This window comes from Ruditapes philippinarum, unplaced genomic scaffold, assembly GCF_026571515.1.
Source record: "Ruditapes philippinarum isolate M1 unplaced genomic scaffold, ASM2657151v2 ctg279_1_1_1_1, whole genome shotgun sequence".
NCBI lineage: Eukaryota > Metazoa > Mollusca > Bivalvia > Venerida > Veneridae > Ruditapes > Ruditapes philippinarum.
The window spans coordinates 207,402-229,535 of NW_026858680.1; the positions used below are offsets into that span (position 1 = coordinate 207,402).

A 22,134-nucleotide genomic window follows, 5' to 3' on the forward strand; every position below is an offset into this window, starting at 1 on the left:
TAAAGTTCCGTAAATGAATAAGCTAATAATTTTGACATTGCATGTATTTAAAAGCTTTTATAAAAACAAACCAACCGTGTATTTTGTATGTAACAAAAATGGGGTTATTGCAAGAAAATTGCTTGTTTTTTGCCTCAAGCATCACTAAACTTTGTCAGGATGTTTGTCTAGGTAATTGCTGGGATGAGTTCGAATATGGTTCAACTCGGATGGAAAAACTAGGTCACAGGAGCTTAAAATAGACAAATATTGTTAATATTCTAGTGGCTACTGTATTGACCTAAACATCCTGGAAATTGATCTGAAAGTTTGTTTCGATAATTTCTAGGTCAAGCTAGAATATGGGTTACCTGGGATCAAAACTAGGTCATTCCGCCAAAATATGGCAAAACCTTGTTAACACTCTAGTGGTCACATTTATGACTCATTTGTCATCAAACTTGGTCAGAAAGCTTGTCTAGGTAATTGCTCGGATACTTTTGAACAAGCTTTATCTCGGATTAAAAACTAGGTCACAGGAGCTAAAAATATTTTTTAACTCTCTAATGGCTACTGTTGTTATCCAAATATCCTGGAATATTTTTTTGATGATTTCTAGGTAAAGTTTGAATACGGGTCACCTTTGGTCAAAACTAGGTTACACTACCCAGATATGGAAAAACCTTGTTAACTCTCTAGATGTCACATTTTTTATTCAATTGTCGTCAAACTGCTTGTAATTGCCCTGATGAGTTCGATAGGTCAGGTGAGCGATCTAGGTCATCTTGGCCCCTTTGTTAATGATTTAGGAGGAATCTCTGATTTCACTTTTTCATTATCCCTCAGGCTCATGTACGGACTTAATCAATTTTGCTGATTTTAAAGCTTCCTATGATTCACCTTTTCCAGATATCTATACTAATGTTTATACATCATATACGCAAATGTTTCCCAAATCATAGTCATAAATGTGAAGTAGTATTCGCTCATTGAATGAACGTATAGGTTTGCTACAATGATCGAAAACATCTTATAAAATTACATTTTTATTTCAACATTGTTAAATAGGTATATATTCCATCTTCTTTCCATCCTCTGGTATATTATATTTAAGACTGCCTGTCCATTAGATTTTATCTTTACTCAAAGAATAACACTATGAGCTATTGCCTGACATTAAATATAGGGCTTGATTTTTATTCCCCTTCCGTCAACGTAGAAACACTTTACACGCTTGCATCTTATCTAAAGTAATCACAAGCTGTTGAAATGATCTTGTTTTTAATTACAGACATCTCATAACTTGTATGTTATCTGATCATGATCTTAAGTGGTCATAACTGAAAGTCAATAACACGGATATAGATATTCAACTATCATGTACAGGAGTTTAATAAACAAAAGTCCCATTAGGTTACATAAATATTTCAAAGAAGAAAATAATCAAAGTTAAGTTAGAATAGTTCAGTGTGAGTACAAAATCAAACGTGATGCCAAAATGGTTAACACATCGAACTTGTAGTTTAAGTATTTCTATCCGCGTTTGATCAAAGTCCGTTAGAGGTAAGCCGTTTTTGTATTTTCTGATTGCAGATCAGGAAATGCAAAGCTGACATCCAATCTCTGGCATAGCGTTTCACGACAAACCTTACAACAAGTAGTTCTCAAAACAGCTTAAAACTAGAGATGTAAAAGAAAGAAATATTTTTATTTTGTTACAAGTATCCAACAAATTACAACGTATTCAAAGTTTAAAAGAAGCGTCGGCTTATAGAATTGTCAATAAATGCACACTCACAAATTACGCGGATGAATATCATCGAGATGGGTGTGAGAGGTCTGGGGTTCAAATCTCGGTCGTGGCAACTATTTTTTTTCATTTTTTAAAATTTTTTTTTAAGGAAGAAGCCACAATATGCAATGATAAAGTGTGGCTGTCATAAAAATGAATATAAATGATTTCCTCATGCAACTCTTGTAATGTAAAATTCCGTATGTATCAAACTCTACCTGTTATAGTAAAAAATCTAAACGCAGTCGCTGCATCTCGGTGCCCTGCTAGGTGAATTATAGTTTATAAAAATAAACTTATACAGGAAAATACATACAGATATACAGTACGATTTAGATTACAAAGATCAGAAATTATCTAAGAGCTTACAACCTTTTGATTCCCTTTGCAAGTGTACTGATTCGCTCCAGGAACTGATTCAAGGGTGTGTCTATAGTCTCATTGCTTCTGTCACAATCGAACTCATATAAATTCTATAATTACTAAATCAAAATGTTTTTGATTATTACCACGCACAATTATCTTCAGAAAACAACTAATATCTAAACGCCTACGGTGTTATTGTTTGTATGTTATTTTATAAGGGCACCTTCTGAATGAGGAGTGGATTCTTAATTCCTGTATCAAGTTGTGAGAAGGAAAATAAAAGATGTAGGTTTTGTGTTTATTCAGATCGCCAATTTATTTAAATGTTAAAAGACTTGTATCCTTTCATAATATTTGTTTCATGGTTAAACCAGGCATAAATAAACAAACGTTAATGTCGATTGTTTTTGTCAGGAAAATTAAGATTTCATGTACTTTACTAGTTACAGCTGGGTTCATAAACTTGAGGCCTTCATTATTTTCTTTTGTATACAAATACATGCCGATTGTTGTAACTTGAGTACATGTATGAGGCCACATCCCCTCGTACAAATCAGATTGTTTCTATGCTCTTTCTATTACTTCTATTACTGAATATAACACTGTCTATAAACCTTGTTTTATTGTTCGCGGAGCTGTAGAACATCTAACGTCATATCATCTACAAAAGGTACAACTTACTGATTTAGCTAAGTGCATAAGATAAAATGAAAATTGGTTTGTTTGACAGTCGTCAATAAAGAAATATATCTTACATATTCAGGCAATACTATCAATTATTCTCTATACTTTAGATTAGAATTGCAAAATAAGATTTCCTTAACATTAATATAAACATTATTAGTACTATCGTTTTACATATAAATAACATATCTGTTATAAGCTAAAATTATGAATTTATGAAAAACTTAGAGTTAACCATCTTTATTTGTTTTGGAAAGGTAATCTGCATACACCATTATTGCAGGAGGTTACTTTTATATTGTTGAGTGTTTTTCTCTTGGAATGAAGTTTTCGATGAATCGTATGTTTTGCGTTGAATAATACGTTTCGGCTGCAAACGTAGATTCATTGTTTTGCTTAATTATATAAAAGACACGGACACACAGATGGCCTTGTTATTTTGATATTTAGCTATAAATATATATTTCGTAAGCGGTCTTAATTGAAAGATACAATAACATTACATAATTAACCATAAATATTATTTATTCCCTATTTTTTATGTTCTGACATTTTGGTAGATCACGAGGGACTAGATATATCAATTGGTTTTAATATAGGTTTTTAGTTATCGTATTTTGTAGTTTCATAACATCAGAGTATATCCCATTTTTATCGGCAAGTTATTCCCACATTTGTCATAAATGCTTAAAATAAATTGGTTGAATACCATATTCATCAGCTTATTAGCCTTTCATTATTTATTACGTATTTAAAATTTCGTATGTATGTCTGAAGTTATTGATGCATCTGGTACTTGTCAATTTATACCGGTCATGTTGTAAACAAATCTTTCAGGCATGGCCTTCTATAGGTCATGTAAGATTTGTCAATGTTCGAAAATCATATAATAGACATTAAATTTGGATATAAGGAATATGATTTTATTGCTATAATTGTTGGTAAAAGATTAACAGATACCAATTAATAATGAATAATGATTCATTTAACAATATTCAATAAATGTTATTTGTATAATTGCCGTTGTCATGTAATCGGTCACGGCTTTTAATCGTTGAAATTGATATTCCACCACGATAGCTCAAATGACTTTCATAACCAAACAAATCGATATTCATTTTTAATTATCAGCATAATCTTAATTTTTTGAAAGTGTCATATTAGTTATTGATATTCGTTTTGTCAGTCATGTTTTGTATTAGTATGTGAGACTCAAATCCTTTAGATGATCTAACACTCCATGAAACGGTCAAGATAATTATAGATTTTCAAAGGAAAACAAAAGGATCCAATATTGTTAAATATACTTTATACATATTGGAAATCGTGTAAACTATTGTGTATACCCGCTGGTTTGACAATAAGTGTCGATTGAAATGATAACATTTCATGGCATTTGATTGAAAATATACTCAATAAGTCATTTAAACCCAAGAAAGTCGTTTATGCTTTACTTGAAAGTTTTCTATGAAAGCGAGTTTTATAAGTAGATAATGATACAATGACGTTAAGAACAGAACAGAAACTTTATTTTCAGACTTGTACAAAATACATTGTCTTACACAATACAATCAATTAAATATTAGGAAAATATAAGGAAAAGAACGATTAAATTAAAATTCATTGATTTGTCAAATCAAATTTAGCACTTAATTGGCCTTGGATCACTATACTTAACATAAGAATATAATACATTAAAGACTATGAACTATTACAATTACAAATACAGAGGAAGAGATCAATATCTTTATCGAAGTGGCATGCTATTGATATTTTAAAGGATATTGTACAAACATAAATGTTTTGATAATAGGGTCAAATAATATTTAAACAGCAAATTAAAAGACAATTGAAGACAAGCCGTAGTTATGTAACGAAATAGTTTCGCGAACTGAAAAACTCGCTTAGCTTGACTTTTATTTGTAGTCCGCAACAATTATCATGCACATTCAAAAGAAGTAATTTTCTTAGAACTTAGAAGATATATATAATATAAAAGAAAAAGTTTAGTTCACCACATATACTGTAAATAGTTTTCTTCCGTCTTTCAAATATACAAACACGAAAAGTGAATACTAGTAAATGCTTTGCATTAAAGGCTGCATAAAACATTATGATAAATATATTCTGTTTTAAATTCAACATTATGTACAATTTCTGAATCAATTGGTCAAAATATTTTACGCAGAAAAACAGCTTTTCTATAGAAACATGTGCGGAAAAAAAAGTTCAATATAAATATGATTATAACAACATTTGCTTGATTAGATAAACAACTTAAAACAGATTGAGAATGACCAAAACACATAGCTTTAAAGGGTGAAGTTAATAACATAATTTCATGCAATGTTAGAAATAACGTGTTTTCTATGGTAACTTATATTTTAGACGTGGGAAAAAATCAAGATATTTTGATAAATGCAATTGTTGAAGACTTACTGACGTTGTGAAGGCATCACAGGGAAAATATGCAGAAGGTGTATGCAGGAGGAGAGCAAATTGAATACCTAAACGGCAAAATTGAAAATGTTGCATGTCTGTTTGATTGAGCCTGTTCATGAACGATACTGGAAAGTGCAGTAAAAACTGTTGAAGGATGTCAAAAAGCCGAAGAAAAAAAGGATATAAAAATGCCATTTATAATTATGTTAGTTATAGTGACGATACAGAAGTAAAAGTGACATTTTAAAAAGAAATTAAATATTATTTCAATGCTCATACAAGTATTTTGTATTTAATATCTACAATTTTAACGATTTTGTATGTTATTTAAAGGTACACCTACGTAGGTAGGAGAAAGCTATATGTACAAGTTTGTTTTCTTCCAAAGTGGACAATATTGGCCCTTATCCAATTATAAAGTTTGAGCAATTAATCACTGGAAAACGAAATAAATTGTTTATATAACGAATTATTCATATCTTCGGACATGAAATCATTATATAATTGCTATCATAAATCATATTTATGGCAAATTTATTTCATATTAGCATATTATTTCCAGAATTAAATATAAATAAATGTATTATACGCAATTCCTATTCAGGAGAAAAAGATTTTAAGAAACGTTTCCTTTAAATGTATAATTAAGACATGCAAATATACTTTAACAAAAATAATCGTAATGATTTCGGGGGGACATATTATATCATAACAACATGAAACACATGCTGGCATGAACAATATGCATCTACCGTCCGTTATCTAAGGCTTGAATTGCATAAGAACGGACAACTTTGAAACTTTACCCAAAAGATATGTTTGTATTGTATACTTTGTTTATAACTAAAATGAAATGCTCACCTGTAATTGCTATATGTGCCCTTTAAATAGATACGAGTAATAATGCATATTTATGATTAATTATTAATTAACTTTTCAATATTAGGCACGTTTTCACTTCAAAGATAAGGCTTATATGAAGTTTACCACGACATTATAAACATAAAACAAGGCCATTATGGGAAAAATACGACCTTTATGAGAAAACTAGGCTATTATGAGATTGGAGAATTTTGAATGGCTCTCCAGCTCGGCCATTATGAATCTGCCTTTTTTTCATTGAAAAAAAAAAACGGCGACATTTTGAATTGCTGCAAGATAGCCTTTGACCTCAGGCTAATACCCAATAACAAGCCCATTATGAAAACACTTAGTTATTAACATTATATTTACAGAGTTGTAATAAAGATATATTTTGCTCATATTCGAAATTTGAAATACTGCAAATGGCTATACTGTCTCTTTTTGTAAATGTACATAACAATGTTTACACTAATGGAAGATACGTTTCTTCTACACACTTGAGTCATTAAAAATTTGACAGTTCCTTTAAGAAAAGAGAAATTAATCTTGACCAGTAATAGGGAATACAGCTTGCCATATCAAGTTAAAATTTGTGCATTCTCTTATTCAAATTAGACATATTCCGCAAGAATTTTCTACTTTTCACAAAATTCATGCAATTACGGTAAATATTTTGGTAAATATTTTATATAAAAATTTTGCGTACTGGTAAAAATTATGTTGCATTTTATTGATAACAACATAACATTGTGTAATGATAAACTCGTGTTTAACTGTAAATTTAATATTGACATTAAAATTAAGTCTGTCAACATTCTCTGTTGGTGTGATAGAATTTCTTATTTGTTTACAGTATCATTTTTACTGAATGCCTCTAAATGATTTCCTGTACAAAGCAAATGACCGTGGGCGCTTAACGCTGACTGCTACAGTGATCTTAGTTGTATGATCTAGGCTATGCCAGAGCAAATAAGTATTCAGTAGAATTAAACTTTGTTTACATTATGAAGATAATTGTCAATTCAGTGCATAAATGTAATACAAAAATAATTGCGTTATTATTTATTCATACCTTACTTTTGTATTGAAGCGTAGCAACGTGGGGGCCTTGTGGACTCAAATTATCTATATGTTTATTGACGCATTCTAGGAATCATTAAATATTATTTTACGATATCTGTCACAAAAGTACGGCAATATGTGTCTAGTCATAAACAATATTAGATCTTAAAATACTTATATTCTGAAGTGTAGTATACTGAATTTCAATCATGAAAAGTTCCTAAGATGCATAAATGTATAAATATCGCCATAAGAATTAGAACAATCAAAGATATACTTTACTTAAAATTGATATTTGAAATTTCTGATAATTGTTATATAGTTTCTTCTTAAATGTTAGATTAATATCTTTTGAGTACGCAGAGACTAAATGTTAGGTATTAAATTTTACACATTATAGGTAAGCACAGCAAGACTATTAGTTATAATAATGATATATTGATAATATAAGTTATTTAACAAAAATACATTTTCTTTAAAGAAAGGACCAAATTATAGATTTTTTGTACAATAAGTGGTGGTGCGATTTTACACCCAACCCCCTCCCTTAAAAATTCAGATTTATATATTTTTAATATGGAAATAATAAGATTAATTGCAAACAGTAGAACATGTAATATATTTTTGTTTGCTCTTAAATATAAAGTAAAAAATGTTGTAAAATAACTGTAGTTATCTTAATTTTAGAGTTTCTCTTCTTCAAGTTTAGATTAGAGATATTTCCCTCATATGATTTTATTGTCAAGGCAACACAAGTTCAGATAACAGTACAAATGACGTAGTTCTTATTCCAGACAGTTTAATGTTCCTTTGCATAATTAAAGTAAGATATCGGAGCATCACAAGGAATCCGAGAATATCTAAACAGGTGCATCAGTAATGATTGTTGAATTTAAAATCCCTTGACAGAGAAAATGAAATGGGAGGTAAGAAATTTCTGAGGATAGAGAAAGACAACATAGAGACCCTATGAAATATAACGAAAAGGTGTACTAGTTACATTCATTTCAATTTTAGTGAAGATGGTGAAGTAATAAATTAAATTTATCATTAATTAAATGGAATCTTAAATGTTCATTTTGCTCTAAAATCATATTTTACTACTCTACATGAGTTCCTATTTAAATAAAAGATTTGGCGACTTAGATAAGAGAACATTATATATACTCAAATCAGATGATTGATATTAATTTGTGCCATGATCACAGTGAAAAGTTTGTGCGGAGTTTCAGCAAGGAGCAAGTACTTATTTCCAAAATCAAAGCGTATAATAACTTGAATGTCTGTATCACATGTTAGGAAGTTACTACATATCAACACATATATTTTCAAGAATCAAATCATAAGGTGATCCATATTAACTAAGAAGTTTGTTCTTATAAATCATTTAAAGACACTAAGTTTACATACAAATGAATCATAGTTGTAAACTTATAATGTTGTACGTATTTGGATTAAATTCTTACAAATATTGAAAATTATATGCATTTTATATGACAAAATATGTCTGTTTATGAAACAGTTCTAAAATAAATGTAAAGAAGAGATACACGTGTTGTTTTTGAAATCTGTGTAAGGTGAAAACAAATATATAAAGAACCGTCCAGAGAATATTTGCTTTAGCCAATATTTTACCTTATAAATGGTTTTTAATTTTTCACATAACTATACAAAAAATTGATCCATGAATGTGTTATTCCCTTTTATTCTCTTATCAGTCTGGAATTTTTTATACTCCCTTTTTAGCTCACCAGAACCGAATGGGCCGCTAAAGCTAAAAATAGAAATACCTTTAAACGTCTATATCTACAGAACTAATTAATGGATGCTCACCAAACTTTGTCTGTAGCATTCTTAGGTACTCCGTTATCACGTTGGCACATATTTATTTGATTGAAGCCAAAAATTGAAAAACCTTTGAACATCATTTCCTAATGAAATAATTGATAGATGATCAATAAACCTTGAAACATTCTGAGGTAGCCTTTTATCATATTTGCTCATATCATGTTGATTGGCCCCGTTAAAGCTAACGCTTAAATGCCCCAGGTCATGGTATTTCTTCAAATTATTGTTTAAACATATTCTATGATCAAATTTATTATTGAAAAATATTGACAATGGATAACTTCCAACACAGAAAAGCAGTTGTTTATGGTGAGCGACTCAGGGCCATCATGGCCCTCTTGTTTGTTAATCATATTGGGTTTAATTGTCATTTTACAATATCTATGTTTTTGACTTTATATTTGAGACTTTTCAAGAGTATGGATGATCTGATATATATTATTTATTAATTTATTTATTATTTTTGTGCTTAATGTGTAATGTGTCCCAATTTTTCCCAGCATAATAAGAAAAAAAAGAGGGAGCACTTAATATCCAGTATATTGAAAGTAAAGAGGCAACATGGCTGAGAAATAAATGCCTAGTAATCGGTCAGTTGCGGGCTGGTTCTGCTTTGAGCATGAAATATTACACACATTACTTATTACTGGTTTGTTCCAGGAACTGATCCGAAAATATGTCTATAAGCTTAAAGCTTCTTACGCATTTGAACTTAAATAAATTCTATATAAACCAAACCATTGACAAAATAAGTAAGATCGGTAACAGTGCGAAAAAGTTATTTGGAATATTAAATTATGTTTACAATACGGTGACTGTACATTCAATTTATAAATGTAAAAATAATTGCATTATCATTAATTCATACTTCTGTTCCTGACTTTCGGTTCAGTGATATCTAATAAACGGAATTGCTGAAGCGTATCATGGGGCATCATATTTATTAGTTTATTCACGCTTTCCCGGAAACATTTATTGCTAGTTCACGATAGTCATCGCATATATACGGTTATAAGTCTATTTTCATAAAACTATATAAGACCTGGGAATACTTTTATTTTGACGTGTTGTGAATTGAACACGTACCAAATTGTTTCATAACTGATGAATATATATAAAAAGACTCCGTAAATGTATACATACCTCTTTTGCAATGGGAAAAATTGAAAAATGGAAATTCTTACTGATAGATTGGGCAAGACAAACTACCTTACATGGTGTAAGGTATGTGGCAATAGGGGATACGTGGATCCGAAAGTATGTTTATGTTTCTTCATTTTTTAAATAGCTTACAATTTTTGCATGCTTTTCTAGCATTTGAAACTCGATATAAATATGTTTTGGTTTTACTACACTTTGGATTTATCGCTTTGGATACGTAGAGAGTTATATCCGCCTTTTATTACCCATATGAGCACGTATACTATTTCGTGATTTTGAATAACATAATTCTGTAGAACAGCTTATTGTTTTACTAAATGTCCTAACTACTTATTCATATAGCTGCGCTTTGAGTACATGCGTATGGAAGGGATTATCCGCCAATTCACCTATCATGCTTTATGACATTCCAATTTCCATTTTTACTTTTGCGATAGTGAATTTGATGTTAGATTTTGGTTATTTTCAAGACTAAGACTTAGTGTATTTCGTATCTTTATAAATTATAAAGGTATTTTGAAATATATCTTTGTTATATGTTAATTTTATTTTTATACACGTTTTTCTTGTTTCATTCTGAAAATTGGTTTGATTTCCCTTAAAATATATTTAATACATTTTAATTCAAAATCATTCATTAAAATCAACATTAGGTATTTAGTGTATGGACGCTACCGAATATGTGTTAATTCATTTGTAATAAAATGTTCAACATTTAATCAAAACAATCAAAACATCATTCGCAGTATAAAATGCTGTTTAACATTGACTCATTAAAACAAAATCGTCTTCATAACAATGTTGACGTTATCAAAAAACGAAGCTGGGAACCAATTTTTGTAGTGCGTTTTCTTACGACAGAGGTCGCTGTTTAATACTAACTGATCCCTTTCGGTGCGGACGTAAAAATCACCTCATGGAAAAGATCTGATCAAACATCGTGATACCCTGCCTTGCAACTCATTTTTGAAGATCTTTCAGAAAAGGTATGCATGTGGCATACTGTATGCGGCGGATTTTGAGATATTTTGCCTCAAACTTGGCCTTTTTACTATACGTTATATATCGGGGGAAAGATTTGGTAGTCATTATTATTTATGGTTATTACTTTTTACGTTTTTACCAGTTATTCCCCGTTGATTTAAAAGGCCAATTCTAGCGCAAAAACCTTTAATTTTGAATTATATTTCGAAACTCTTAGTGTGCTATGCAAACTGCTGTTTCGAATACATAATACACAATGTCAGCATGCGACTAAAATTACCATGGTTTTTGTAAAATAAATACTGAAACACTGTAAGAATAAAAAGTGTGTCAAATTGATTTTAGAAAGCAAATTCAAATAAAGGAAAAATATTGGAAAGCCAGCAAATTAAATATCTAATTATAGTTTGCATGTTTACAGCCTTAGAACTGAAGTGTAAATTGAATGTTGCATATTTCAATAAGAACTCGAGTTACGTCAGCAAGTACAACATCTTAATATTGCATAATGATTACAACGTATTAATAATAATGTCTTCATATTAATAACAATGTTTTCATAATAATAATAATGTCTTCCTATCAATAAGAATGTCTTCAAAATAATAAGAATGTCTTCATATTAATTACAATGTATTCATATTAATTAGAGTGGCGGATAATCCCTTCCATACATGCACGAGAACTTACATGTAAGCTTTATTAGAAAGAATATTTGAATAATTTTCATATATGTTTGACTGATTTCAAACTGTATACTTAAATTTACCCGGTGTAAGCCAATATTACACAAGATTAATTATATGCCTTTAAGGTATAAATAAGCGATCACTTAAGATTGATTTTACAGACGTTATTCTATTAGTACTAGAAACAGAAGGTTTATAATGTAATACAAATTTTAGGCTATATAATTGAACAAAGATAGCCTTTGTAATAATGTTTATTTGTTTTCTTTAGCTTATTTATTAAAAACATATACATTTTATATGCACTTATTACAGTATTCTGTAACTATTTTAATTATGATTGTAAACCTATTTTTCATTAATGTATATACATCGGGTCCTATAACAGGGAATTCTATGGCTATATAGCCTAGAACGATAGATTGTTTTATGTAGTCACGAGGTCGAATCTCACACGGGATTGGGCTATTCTAGATGAAGGTACAATTTGAAATGTTCGTACAATGAGGGGTCGCCGGGGATATTCCTTCCATGTACGGAGACCACAATGGCTCTGATTTTAAAAGATTAGTATTTTCGTTATCATAAATGATGACTTTTATGGAGAGTTTTATGGAGAGTGTGCGTGATACATATGAGTGCCCACCTACCTTGATAACTCTAAGTACAACCTTTAAAATAGCTTCTTTTGTTGGCTGGTCAATGTCATTGTGTTTATTTGTTTTTGACCAAGTATTCCAAGGGGAATAAATAAGTGTTTCCAGATAATATTTGGATTGGTCAATGGTATTGTGAGATATAAACACATTAGTTTCCTAGTCTTGTGATTCATTAAAGTAAAATTGATTTGAAGAGATCCCAAAAGAATTATGATTTTAGTACAAATCAGTTATTATACAATTATCGGCAGTCACCGTGTCTAATGCTCTGCTTTGATTTCAGCTTTTTTAATTACTCCGTTTTCAGGTTTCGTGCTTAAAATGCATTGGAATTTAGCAACATTTTTATTCTCACATTACATTATATCTTTGTACAGCATTCAACTTCAATTTAGAAAAAAGCAAATATTTGTCACTGATTCTAGTGTCAGTGCCAGTTTGAAACTTACTAACTTTACTTTTTAATTGTAACTTTATTCTGAAACATTTCGATTGCGGAATGGTTTATAAGGACTATAGATTAACACGGCTTAAGTCTTTGATGGAATGGGCGAACAATACAACCGTTCATGGCGTCAAGTACATAGTCAAAGCAAATTCGATGACCGAGAAGTAAGCAATTTTATGCTTTTGTTGATTTATGTATGCATATTTTGTAATAATTTTGACAATATCGTTGCATGTAATTGTTGGGGAAAAGCAAACAGTTTTTGTCTTTAATAAATATTGAATTTAAATTCGAAATTAATTTTAAACTGTAAAAGACAGAATTAGGTTTCATTAAATTAATGGACAAAATTTGGAAGCTAATATGACTTACATACATGGAATATTAAAAGTTCTCCTTTTCGTCTCTTAACAGTGATTGATACACTTTTTTGAAAATATTCCGGGTTTTTCAAACTGTATTTTCACTTTTGTATGACTTAATTTATTTTATATTTACTTCAATAACTGACTCAACAAAGAATACGCACAGTGAAAATAGTTTTTCCTATTTTCAAAATACTATTGTAAATACTTTGCAGGTATCTGTTGTCACACAATATTACGATTTAGTTTTAGAAGGAATAACATTGTCACATTGGTACAAGACTGATACAGAAAATGTTAATAGACAGTTATACTGATTTATCATTATTTTTGTGAATTGAATTATGTTTGATAACTTATTTCAATCTGTGCACATTACTAAATAAAGTATTGGTTAAATATACAAGGTATGTACCTCTTCCGCTTGAACGGTCGTTGTTTAAAAGAATCAGTTGTAATTTTGAACTTGTTTCAATAACCATAGGTCATGAATAGCTGATGTTGTTGTGTCTTTTAAAATAGTGGACACCGAGATCTTATCATTTAATTTAGGTAACTAGATCTGAGATCTTCTAAAAAATTATTTTGCTTGCACTTTGTATGGCTATTTAAGGTAACATTTACCAGCTATACTAGATTTCAAGGGTAAAAAAGCAATAAGAACTTATAAAAAGACCATATATATCCTTACTATCTTATTCACAATAGAAATAACTGGCATGCCCCGATAATGTATATGAAAAATTTTATTTCGATACAAATTACAACGAATCTGTCTGTGGAATGACAGCCCTAGCCACTATGTTATGGAATTCGTTTACGCTCGAGCTGGCTTTAAACACATTATCCGGAATAACGGAAACATGTAACAGTGATTCATGTACTTGGCTAAAAGTACTATATATTTATCCTATCAATTTGAAATTGCTTTAAGTGAATTAGAATATATTCAATAAAAATTATTGTTGATATATTTTTTAATATACAACTATAATTGATGTTATTGTGCAAGGTCGTTTCTCAACTGAATTCGAAATAGTTTCATGGAGAAGACTCGTAAGTTATAAACACTGAAGGACAGAATGAAGCATTTTAGACTTAATTGCGCAGAAAGATAATTGAGCTTATAGGCTTATTAAACTAGTAGTAAATTGTCCATACTAATCAACTACTAAGTACACTAAAAATTTGACAGCTTATTATTACGTGTGTGCCGATCAATTGTGGAAGGGACAAAATTGTGAATAGTAATTGTTATCGCAATCGACTCCTCCATCATAAAATAGTGCAGAATATTCTTTACAAAAATAACTCCAATGTTATTCAAATTAACCTAAATATGCATTTGATACAATTTTGTGTCAAATTCCTTTGCAACTTTACCAAAATATATTAGATAAATAGATTGTATGTAAAGAAATATTAAGTATTTAAACTCATTCGTTATATATCGTGACTTTCTGTATTGTCGCCGTTAGTTCAAAATTTAGCTGTTATTGTATTACAATCAAAGGACTAAATTTTAATCTGATTAAAGATTACTTACAGCAATATTTAGTAAAGCCGTGTAAGAAACAATTGACCCATCACGATTTATACAATGTTTGAAGCAATGTTTGCGAAAGCATTGCTAATATAAAAGGAAATTAACGAAATGTAAAGTTTTAAAAGAACGTGCTATTTTTTTTTCGGATTATTAGTTTCCTTTTTATATTAACCTCCATTAAAATGTTAAGATCTATTAAAGAGTTCACACAGAATACCACCTTCCATGGAGTCCGTTATGTTGGAGGAGCACATTCACGCTTCAGAAGGTAAAATATTTACAAAAAATGCTATTGTTCAAGCATGAATTTAAGTACAGAACCCCGGTAATTAGTAGACGGTCTCTCTCTTGTTTTTAATGACTTATTGAATGTCCCTTATCAGACTGTGATTTAAGGTCATGTCAATATTAAGCGGGCGCTTTTAAATTTTTTTAAAGATTAGTAATTTGAATCTTCCTTCATCAGTAAAAGTAAAAGTCTGCATCATTTTCCAATTGCCGTCTGAACATAACCAAAACTATTATAACATAATTCAAATACATGGGAATACGCATTTTACAGATTTTCTAAAAGATAATTGTAAGATTAAAGTAACGTAAGCCAATAGATTAAGATTAAGCATAATCTCAAAGAGGGTATTGTCATTATTTTCCTTAGCTAAAGAAAACGATCTCTTTAAATACACTTATTAGAATGCATGCTTTTCATTTCAAATTTAATAAGCCCACTATTCAAATAGAAAAAGAAAATGATTAAATAAAGAATAGTAAAAGAAGTACAGAAAAAATATTTTTATCGTAAATTCTTAGGTCATTGTATGTTTTCTAAAAGTACTACAGTATAAATAGATTATGTTCTGCTAGGAAAAATAGTGTATTATTAAAACATACATAAATGTTTTGATATGAGTAATGCTGTATGAAGCACTTTTATTCTTTATGTACAACGTGTTAGAAAAATAAAAATAAATTCATTCCTAAATTGATGCTATTATTTTATCCCTTGACATAGAATAGCGTCGGATAACTTTGTCAATAAATTGATTAGATGCTTTTGCTTATGTACAAACAAATAATGTTTAATTGTTCGCTTTCTGATTTCCTAATCACTTTATTTAATTGTTAAATTAATTCGATCAATATTGAATGCCAACGTTTTTAATACTCGTTGCTTTTTCGTCAATAACTCATTATTACTACTATTGATTGATAAATATTGCAATTATACGTTTACTTTATAGAATAAAAGAGTTCCTAATTGAAACCCTTGATGTTTCACATATCATTTACCTTGGGATTAACGCATATCGTTTATTTTGTCTTATCACCATTTGCACGAGCGTTCCGAATCTAAATGTGGCAAAAATTATCAATGTTTTTCGTTATCAGGGAAATATTCATTAAAGTGTATAAAGCTATATCTGCTGCCTTTAGTTTACTTAATTATTGATGAATTTTAAAAGGAATTTTAATGAAGAAAGAAATATTTTTGAATTTGAGTAAACAGCACATGCTTAAATTTTACTACTAAATGGTTAAAACCAAACTTAAAATATCAGTAAAATATTTTGTAATAGAACAGTTTGTTGTGTTCAAAGTAGAATATTCATCGGCCAATGAATTTCTGAACATCATTTTACCGTTTACAAGTGATATCGTTTAGTTTAATGTCCTTTTAACTAGTGCAGACAAAATGATTTTAATGTATTACGGTTTGTTTAATTCTATAAACAATAGATAATGAAAATTCTTAGTAACCGTCGTTTACAAAATAACATTGGTGCGGGAATGTCCGACGACGAAAGCAAAGTCAATGATTGTATTTTGATGAGGGATTGGGCTCGGAATACAACACTTCACGGAGTAAAATACATAGCTAATGCCGACGGAAGGATAAGAAAGTATGTGTTTTTGTGTTACTTAAACGTACCTTAAATAATACACATTCATATATCAAATTACATTTATTTGTGTCATTAAATACTTTACAAAAACAATTTCATGCAGATATTTCTTTACGTTTTACTGTTTATTCAAACATTTATGCCTTTTTTCCAGACAAATCCTTTTTATAATTATAATAATAATAATAATAATAATGAAAAAGATTGACAATGGATCTTAATGAGATAACTAAAGTTGATGTGCTAACGAAAGCTTTAAATGGTTAAACTATGATACTTCCGGTCTCAAAAATAAATGTTTTGAAGGCACAATGATATCACAAAAACATTGCAATTTTAGAAAACATATATACCTCGTTTTATTCAGTTTATTCATGATGAGCATGATGATTTAGGCATAATTAAACGGGCAACATTATCATCCCGGCTTTTCCTAAAGCAAGCATCGTGAACCGAATATATATTATTCATATCAAATATAGTTGAAACGCTATTTGTATGATTAAGTTGGTCATTTTATCAATATTATTCTCTTTAATTGTACTTATCCGGAGATCTTATTACCTTAATAAATTAATAAAACAAATGTAACCTTTAAACTTTCTTTAATATATTATTGTTATAAGTTTGGCATGTAGTATGGCTCTGACTGACTGTTAATTACAATGTAAAAACACTTTTTACTTAACAAATGCAAGTAGCATTATGGCAAATACAAATAATGTAAAATATAATTTATCAAATTTCTTGATATTCTTATACAAATTGATAAAATAAGCACTAGAATGCCTAACAAATGCATATAAATGCCCACTGATAAATTGTTGATGTCCTTTTGAATGCACTAGTGTCCTTCTAAAACATTTGTACCAAATAAAATCAATTACTACCTTAAATGTCATACGACTTGGAATACTTAATTTAAAACACAAGTGTTCACGAAAGCAATTGTAATATCTCTAATTATCTGATGTATGAATTTAATATGATAGTCACACTGACAGTCTGTCTCACAAGCATTGCTTTCCATTTTGTCTATTTGACATCACAAATTGGCAATCTTCAGTGAGCCCACAACGCAGCCAGTCATGCCGATTTCTTAAATGGTAGTTTGGATGATCATACACTCCTGGAAAAACAAAACTAGAGCGAAGCATATGTTTCAATTTTATACATGTATAATAGTAACAGTATAATATACATTTACTTTATGTGAGCTTGGAAAACAGGGAAGGGATGGGTGGGTGTTAAAATATTTTTGTAAGAGCACTAAAAAACGTGACCTGCTTCGCCGAAATCCAATGCAGAGAGAATGTCTCCACGTGCTTTCCTGATGACGTAGTAAATAATTGCGTAGACACCGCGTGGTCAGAACCTACATGCCCGGAAGAGTTGCCTCCCATAAGACTCCGGATAAAGTCATATATTTAAAGACTTGCTTGAAATATCTGTACTTATATAGCGATACAACAATTGGAAATTATTTGTTAAAAGAACTGACGAAAAATATTTGTAAGTTTGTAAGCACGCTTGGGAATGCTTTGTTAACCCGTTGAGACATAGAAGGAGTAAAAACAAACCGACAGTGTGCTTCTTTTATAACTACTTTCATATGAACCAATTAATCAATGTAAAAGCTTCCTACTTAAAAAAGGATTGATAAATAAACAACAACAAAACGAAGCTTTCGTTGTACTTAATTTTTAATGATCCCCGTGACTATAATAAACATGTTATACTCTAGAGAATCTAGAGTATAAATGCATTAAAACACATCAACAGATTGGTTAATCAGCTAGAGATTTACGATAACGACTGGATATATCATAATTAGTTATAATAAAAACACTTAGTATATAATAATAAATGTTACATTTACTAATGAAGAATATCTCCGTTAATTATGCTGATCTTGTAGAAAATTACTTAAACGGCAAGTAAAAGGAGGATGACCATTTGGCCAATTTTCTATTAGAAACCACTATATTCTAATTTGATTTAAGTAACAAACGTGCCTTTGTCATGTGACATTTTTTATCTGTTTGGTTAACAAACGCACAACAGTTCAGGTAGTATTTTGTACCATAACGTTTTTGTATTTTCTGATCGTAAGATCAGTAAATACATAGCTAACATCCACGGTCTAACACAAAATTTCCTCACAGTCCTAACAACGCAAAGTAGTTCTCTCTCAAAACTGCTTAAAAACCAGCAATTTAAAAGAAAAATATTTTTAATGTAGGCATTTAACGAATTACAGTGCATTAAAAGTTTAGATTAGTCAATAAAAATATGAGGTTACAATCACAAATTTCGCGGATGAATATCTTTTTTACCCAATGAAAAATGTTCGGCTATTTCCGTAAAGCTTCGGATTATCATGAATATCATTTTAATCAATGAAAATGCTATTTTTGGCTATGCCGATTACCGAATACTCCAGAGCGTAGTACACAAATTAATCTGACTGTCGAGTAGTGGAATACATATATATACATGTCGGACTGTTTTGGCGAGAAGATTTTCGATAAATTTTTTTCATCAGTGTTAAACAACACGTTTATCGTGAACAAAATACCTCGAAATTAATAAGGATTACAAACACGAAATGGAAATTCTCAATTGAGAATTACATAATGTATTCGTTTTTATTCAATGAACATATGTATAATTTCGCCGTGGTGCAGAGGTAAGCGGTCTCGTTGAGGGTGTGAGAGGCCTATGGTTCAAATCCTAGTCGAGGCAATTCTATTTTTTTTCATGCAAAATTCCATATGTATCAATCTCAAACTGTTTTAGAAGAAAATCAAAACGCTGTCGCTGCGCAAGATGAATTATAGTATATAAAAATAAACTTATACAGGAAAGTACATACAGATAGTCAGTATGATTTAGATTGCAAAGATCAGAAAATACCATAGAGCTGCAGCCCTTTGATTTATTAATATTTTATAATCAAACAATTGAGTAAATCAGTCAAATGATTTGGTATACAGAAAGATGGTTTATGAAGAAAATGAATCCGGTGTTAGACATTCATGCGCCTCGAAACTAAATCCCCCAAACCATCACAATACTTACATATATAGGATAGTATTGGAACGTGACTGGTATTTAAATGGAATTTTATAACTGTCATCACAATGGATGAACTATTGTGATATCTTAGTGTGAATGGTACTAATTTGATCTGATTTATTGATAAATATTTAATTTTAAATGACTGCATAATAAATTAATCTGAGGGGTGTTTCAAATATTAGTTCATGGGACTGAAATGCAATATTAAACAATGCTTGCCATATAGTAAATTATTTATCATCATTCTAATAAAACATGTAAATTGGTCTTCTGTTCTAAAGCTGTTAGGTAAAATAATTTTTTCAGCACTAACACACTTGTTTTTTCCCCTTTCATTCTGTCAATGTTTGGGCTCTATCCTGTCCTATACGGTAGTTAAATTTAACAGCAGATTTCATCTTTGGTCATTAAAATATTTGTAGGCTTGCACTAGGAGAGCAGCAAACAACGAGGAAACCTGAAAATATTTGCGCATTTTCTTCCAAAAGTTAAAGTTTTCGTTATGAATTATAGTTTTAGACATAAAGGTTTTATATGTATGAAACTTCCAAACAATGACTGATATTGTTATTTATTTACCATCAATTAAATAATTTGTTTCAAGGTTTAGAAATATAAAGAAAAAAATATTGGCTCAGCGCATGATCTAATGACACGTTCATGTCTATGTTTCACACCACTTAATCACTTGGGGATGATGTTAAAAGACCCCAATTGAGTGCCCAATTGGACTTGAGTAGGGGTCTCAATGAAAATCCTTGGCCACTTCTATAGATAAGCTATTGATAAATTCCGTCTAAAATAGTAAGAATTTAAGTCAGCAACTGTGATTTTATTGTCTGACTTTGTTTTTCAATCAATCTGAATGCCGAAAACATAGGCAAGAAATGTCAGTGTCCATATCTGTATTTTGAGAATAAATTACATAAAATGCTTAATATATGTTTTTGATTGGATCGTATAAGATCTCTAATACTTCATGTTGATGAAACATTGTATGTATCGTTTTCGGTTATAACTCCCTTTGTGACTTTTGATATTACCCTCATTGTTTGATGCTGGTGTATTGTACGAATTTAGAGCTACATTCATTAACGGACAATATTTTGAAGTAGTAAAGTCGCTTTATGTATATAGATAAGTGAACAACATAAAAAGAACTATATTAAATGTAAAACATAGTTAGTAGTTGATAGGTTTGTTTAGTTTACTGACAGTATCTGAAAGGATTTAGAGATAACATATAAGAACATGATAAAAATGAAAACCAAAATTGAACCAAATTCTGTGACTTGTATTCAAGTAAAACCTATATTATCTGATGACAATGTCAGTGTTGAGAAGGACAAAGTGTCAAAACATGATTGGAGATATTACATTAAGAATTGGGCAGAATCCACGACATTACATGGAGTGAAATATTGTCTGGGAGCAGGATCTATCTTTCGGAGGTTTAGTAAACATTTTAGTTTGAAATAAATTGTTTTAATGTGCTTATTGTAAAGTTATGTTACACCACCCCAATAAATGTACATATTTATCTTATAAAGTTCTTGTTTAAGTAATTGGCTATTATCTTACAAAGTTCTTGTTTTAAGTATTTGGCCTGCAGTTTTTTTATATCAAGTCTATATCCCAAACAATGTGGTGTAGTAGTTTTAATTCACAGAGCGTGTAATAATATTTTTGAAAAGTGCAAAGCTTCAAAATATAAGTTTTATTATAAAAAGCTATTCTTTTAGTAATTACCTAATGGAATATCATTCTTGACTGTCATAAATAAAAGTTGTGTTTCGAAATGTCTTTATTTCTATACACTGTGTTATGACTATTTATTGTCAGCATAATATGTCATTTGCTTGAGTGCTTATAATAAATGAAATCTCAATCATCTTATGTGTTTACATTTTCTCAGATATTAATCTGTATGATTCAATGTTTGCGACTTCTTTCATGTTTATGTATCTATGTATCATGACAATAAGTGTAAAAGCTACTTAACAAATAAATACTGATGAACAAATAAAAATCATTTTGATGTAAAAGCGGCGTGGTTTTAAGACATTTTTATTGTAATAAATTGAGAACGTATTATACTAATATATGAATAGATTGATACAATAAAAAGTCATTCTAAAAGCGTGAACTATTTGAATTAAACCGACGATATGTTATCTTTAAATAATTTTAAAAGCCTGTTCTTCGTGAACTGATCATGATAATTGTTTTACCTTTTTGCATTTGCATTTGGATAAAAATT

General features: G+C 29.9%; 1 protein-coding gene across 5 annotated transcripts in view; it reads left to right on the forward strand.

The window, feature by feature from the left end:
• LOC132753934 (uncharacterized) overlaps window positions 1-22,134 on the forward strand; it is a 120,887-nt gene that overhangs the window by 88,316 nt on the left and 10,437 nt on the right. The window contains exon 1 of one of the 5 annotated variants that reach the window (XM_060744490.1): window positions 10,025-10,294. The exons of the other annotated variants lie outside the window; for them this stretch is intronic. Within the exon in view, the coding sequence (XP_060600473.1) occupies window positions 10,191-10,294 (104 nt within the window). The 5' untranslated portion in view covers window positions 10,025-10,190. Of the gene's footprint in view, window positions 1-10,024; window positions 10,295-22,134 lie in introns of those variants that run through there. 5 annotated transcript variants of the gene reach the window in all.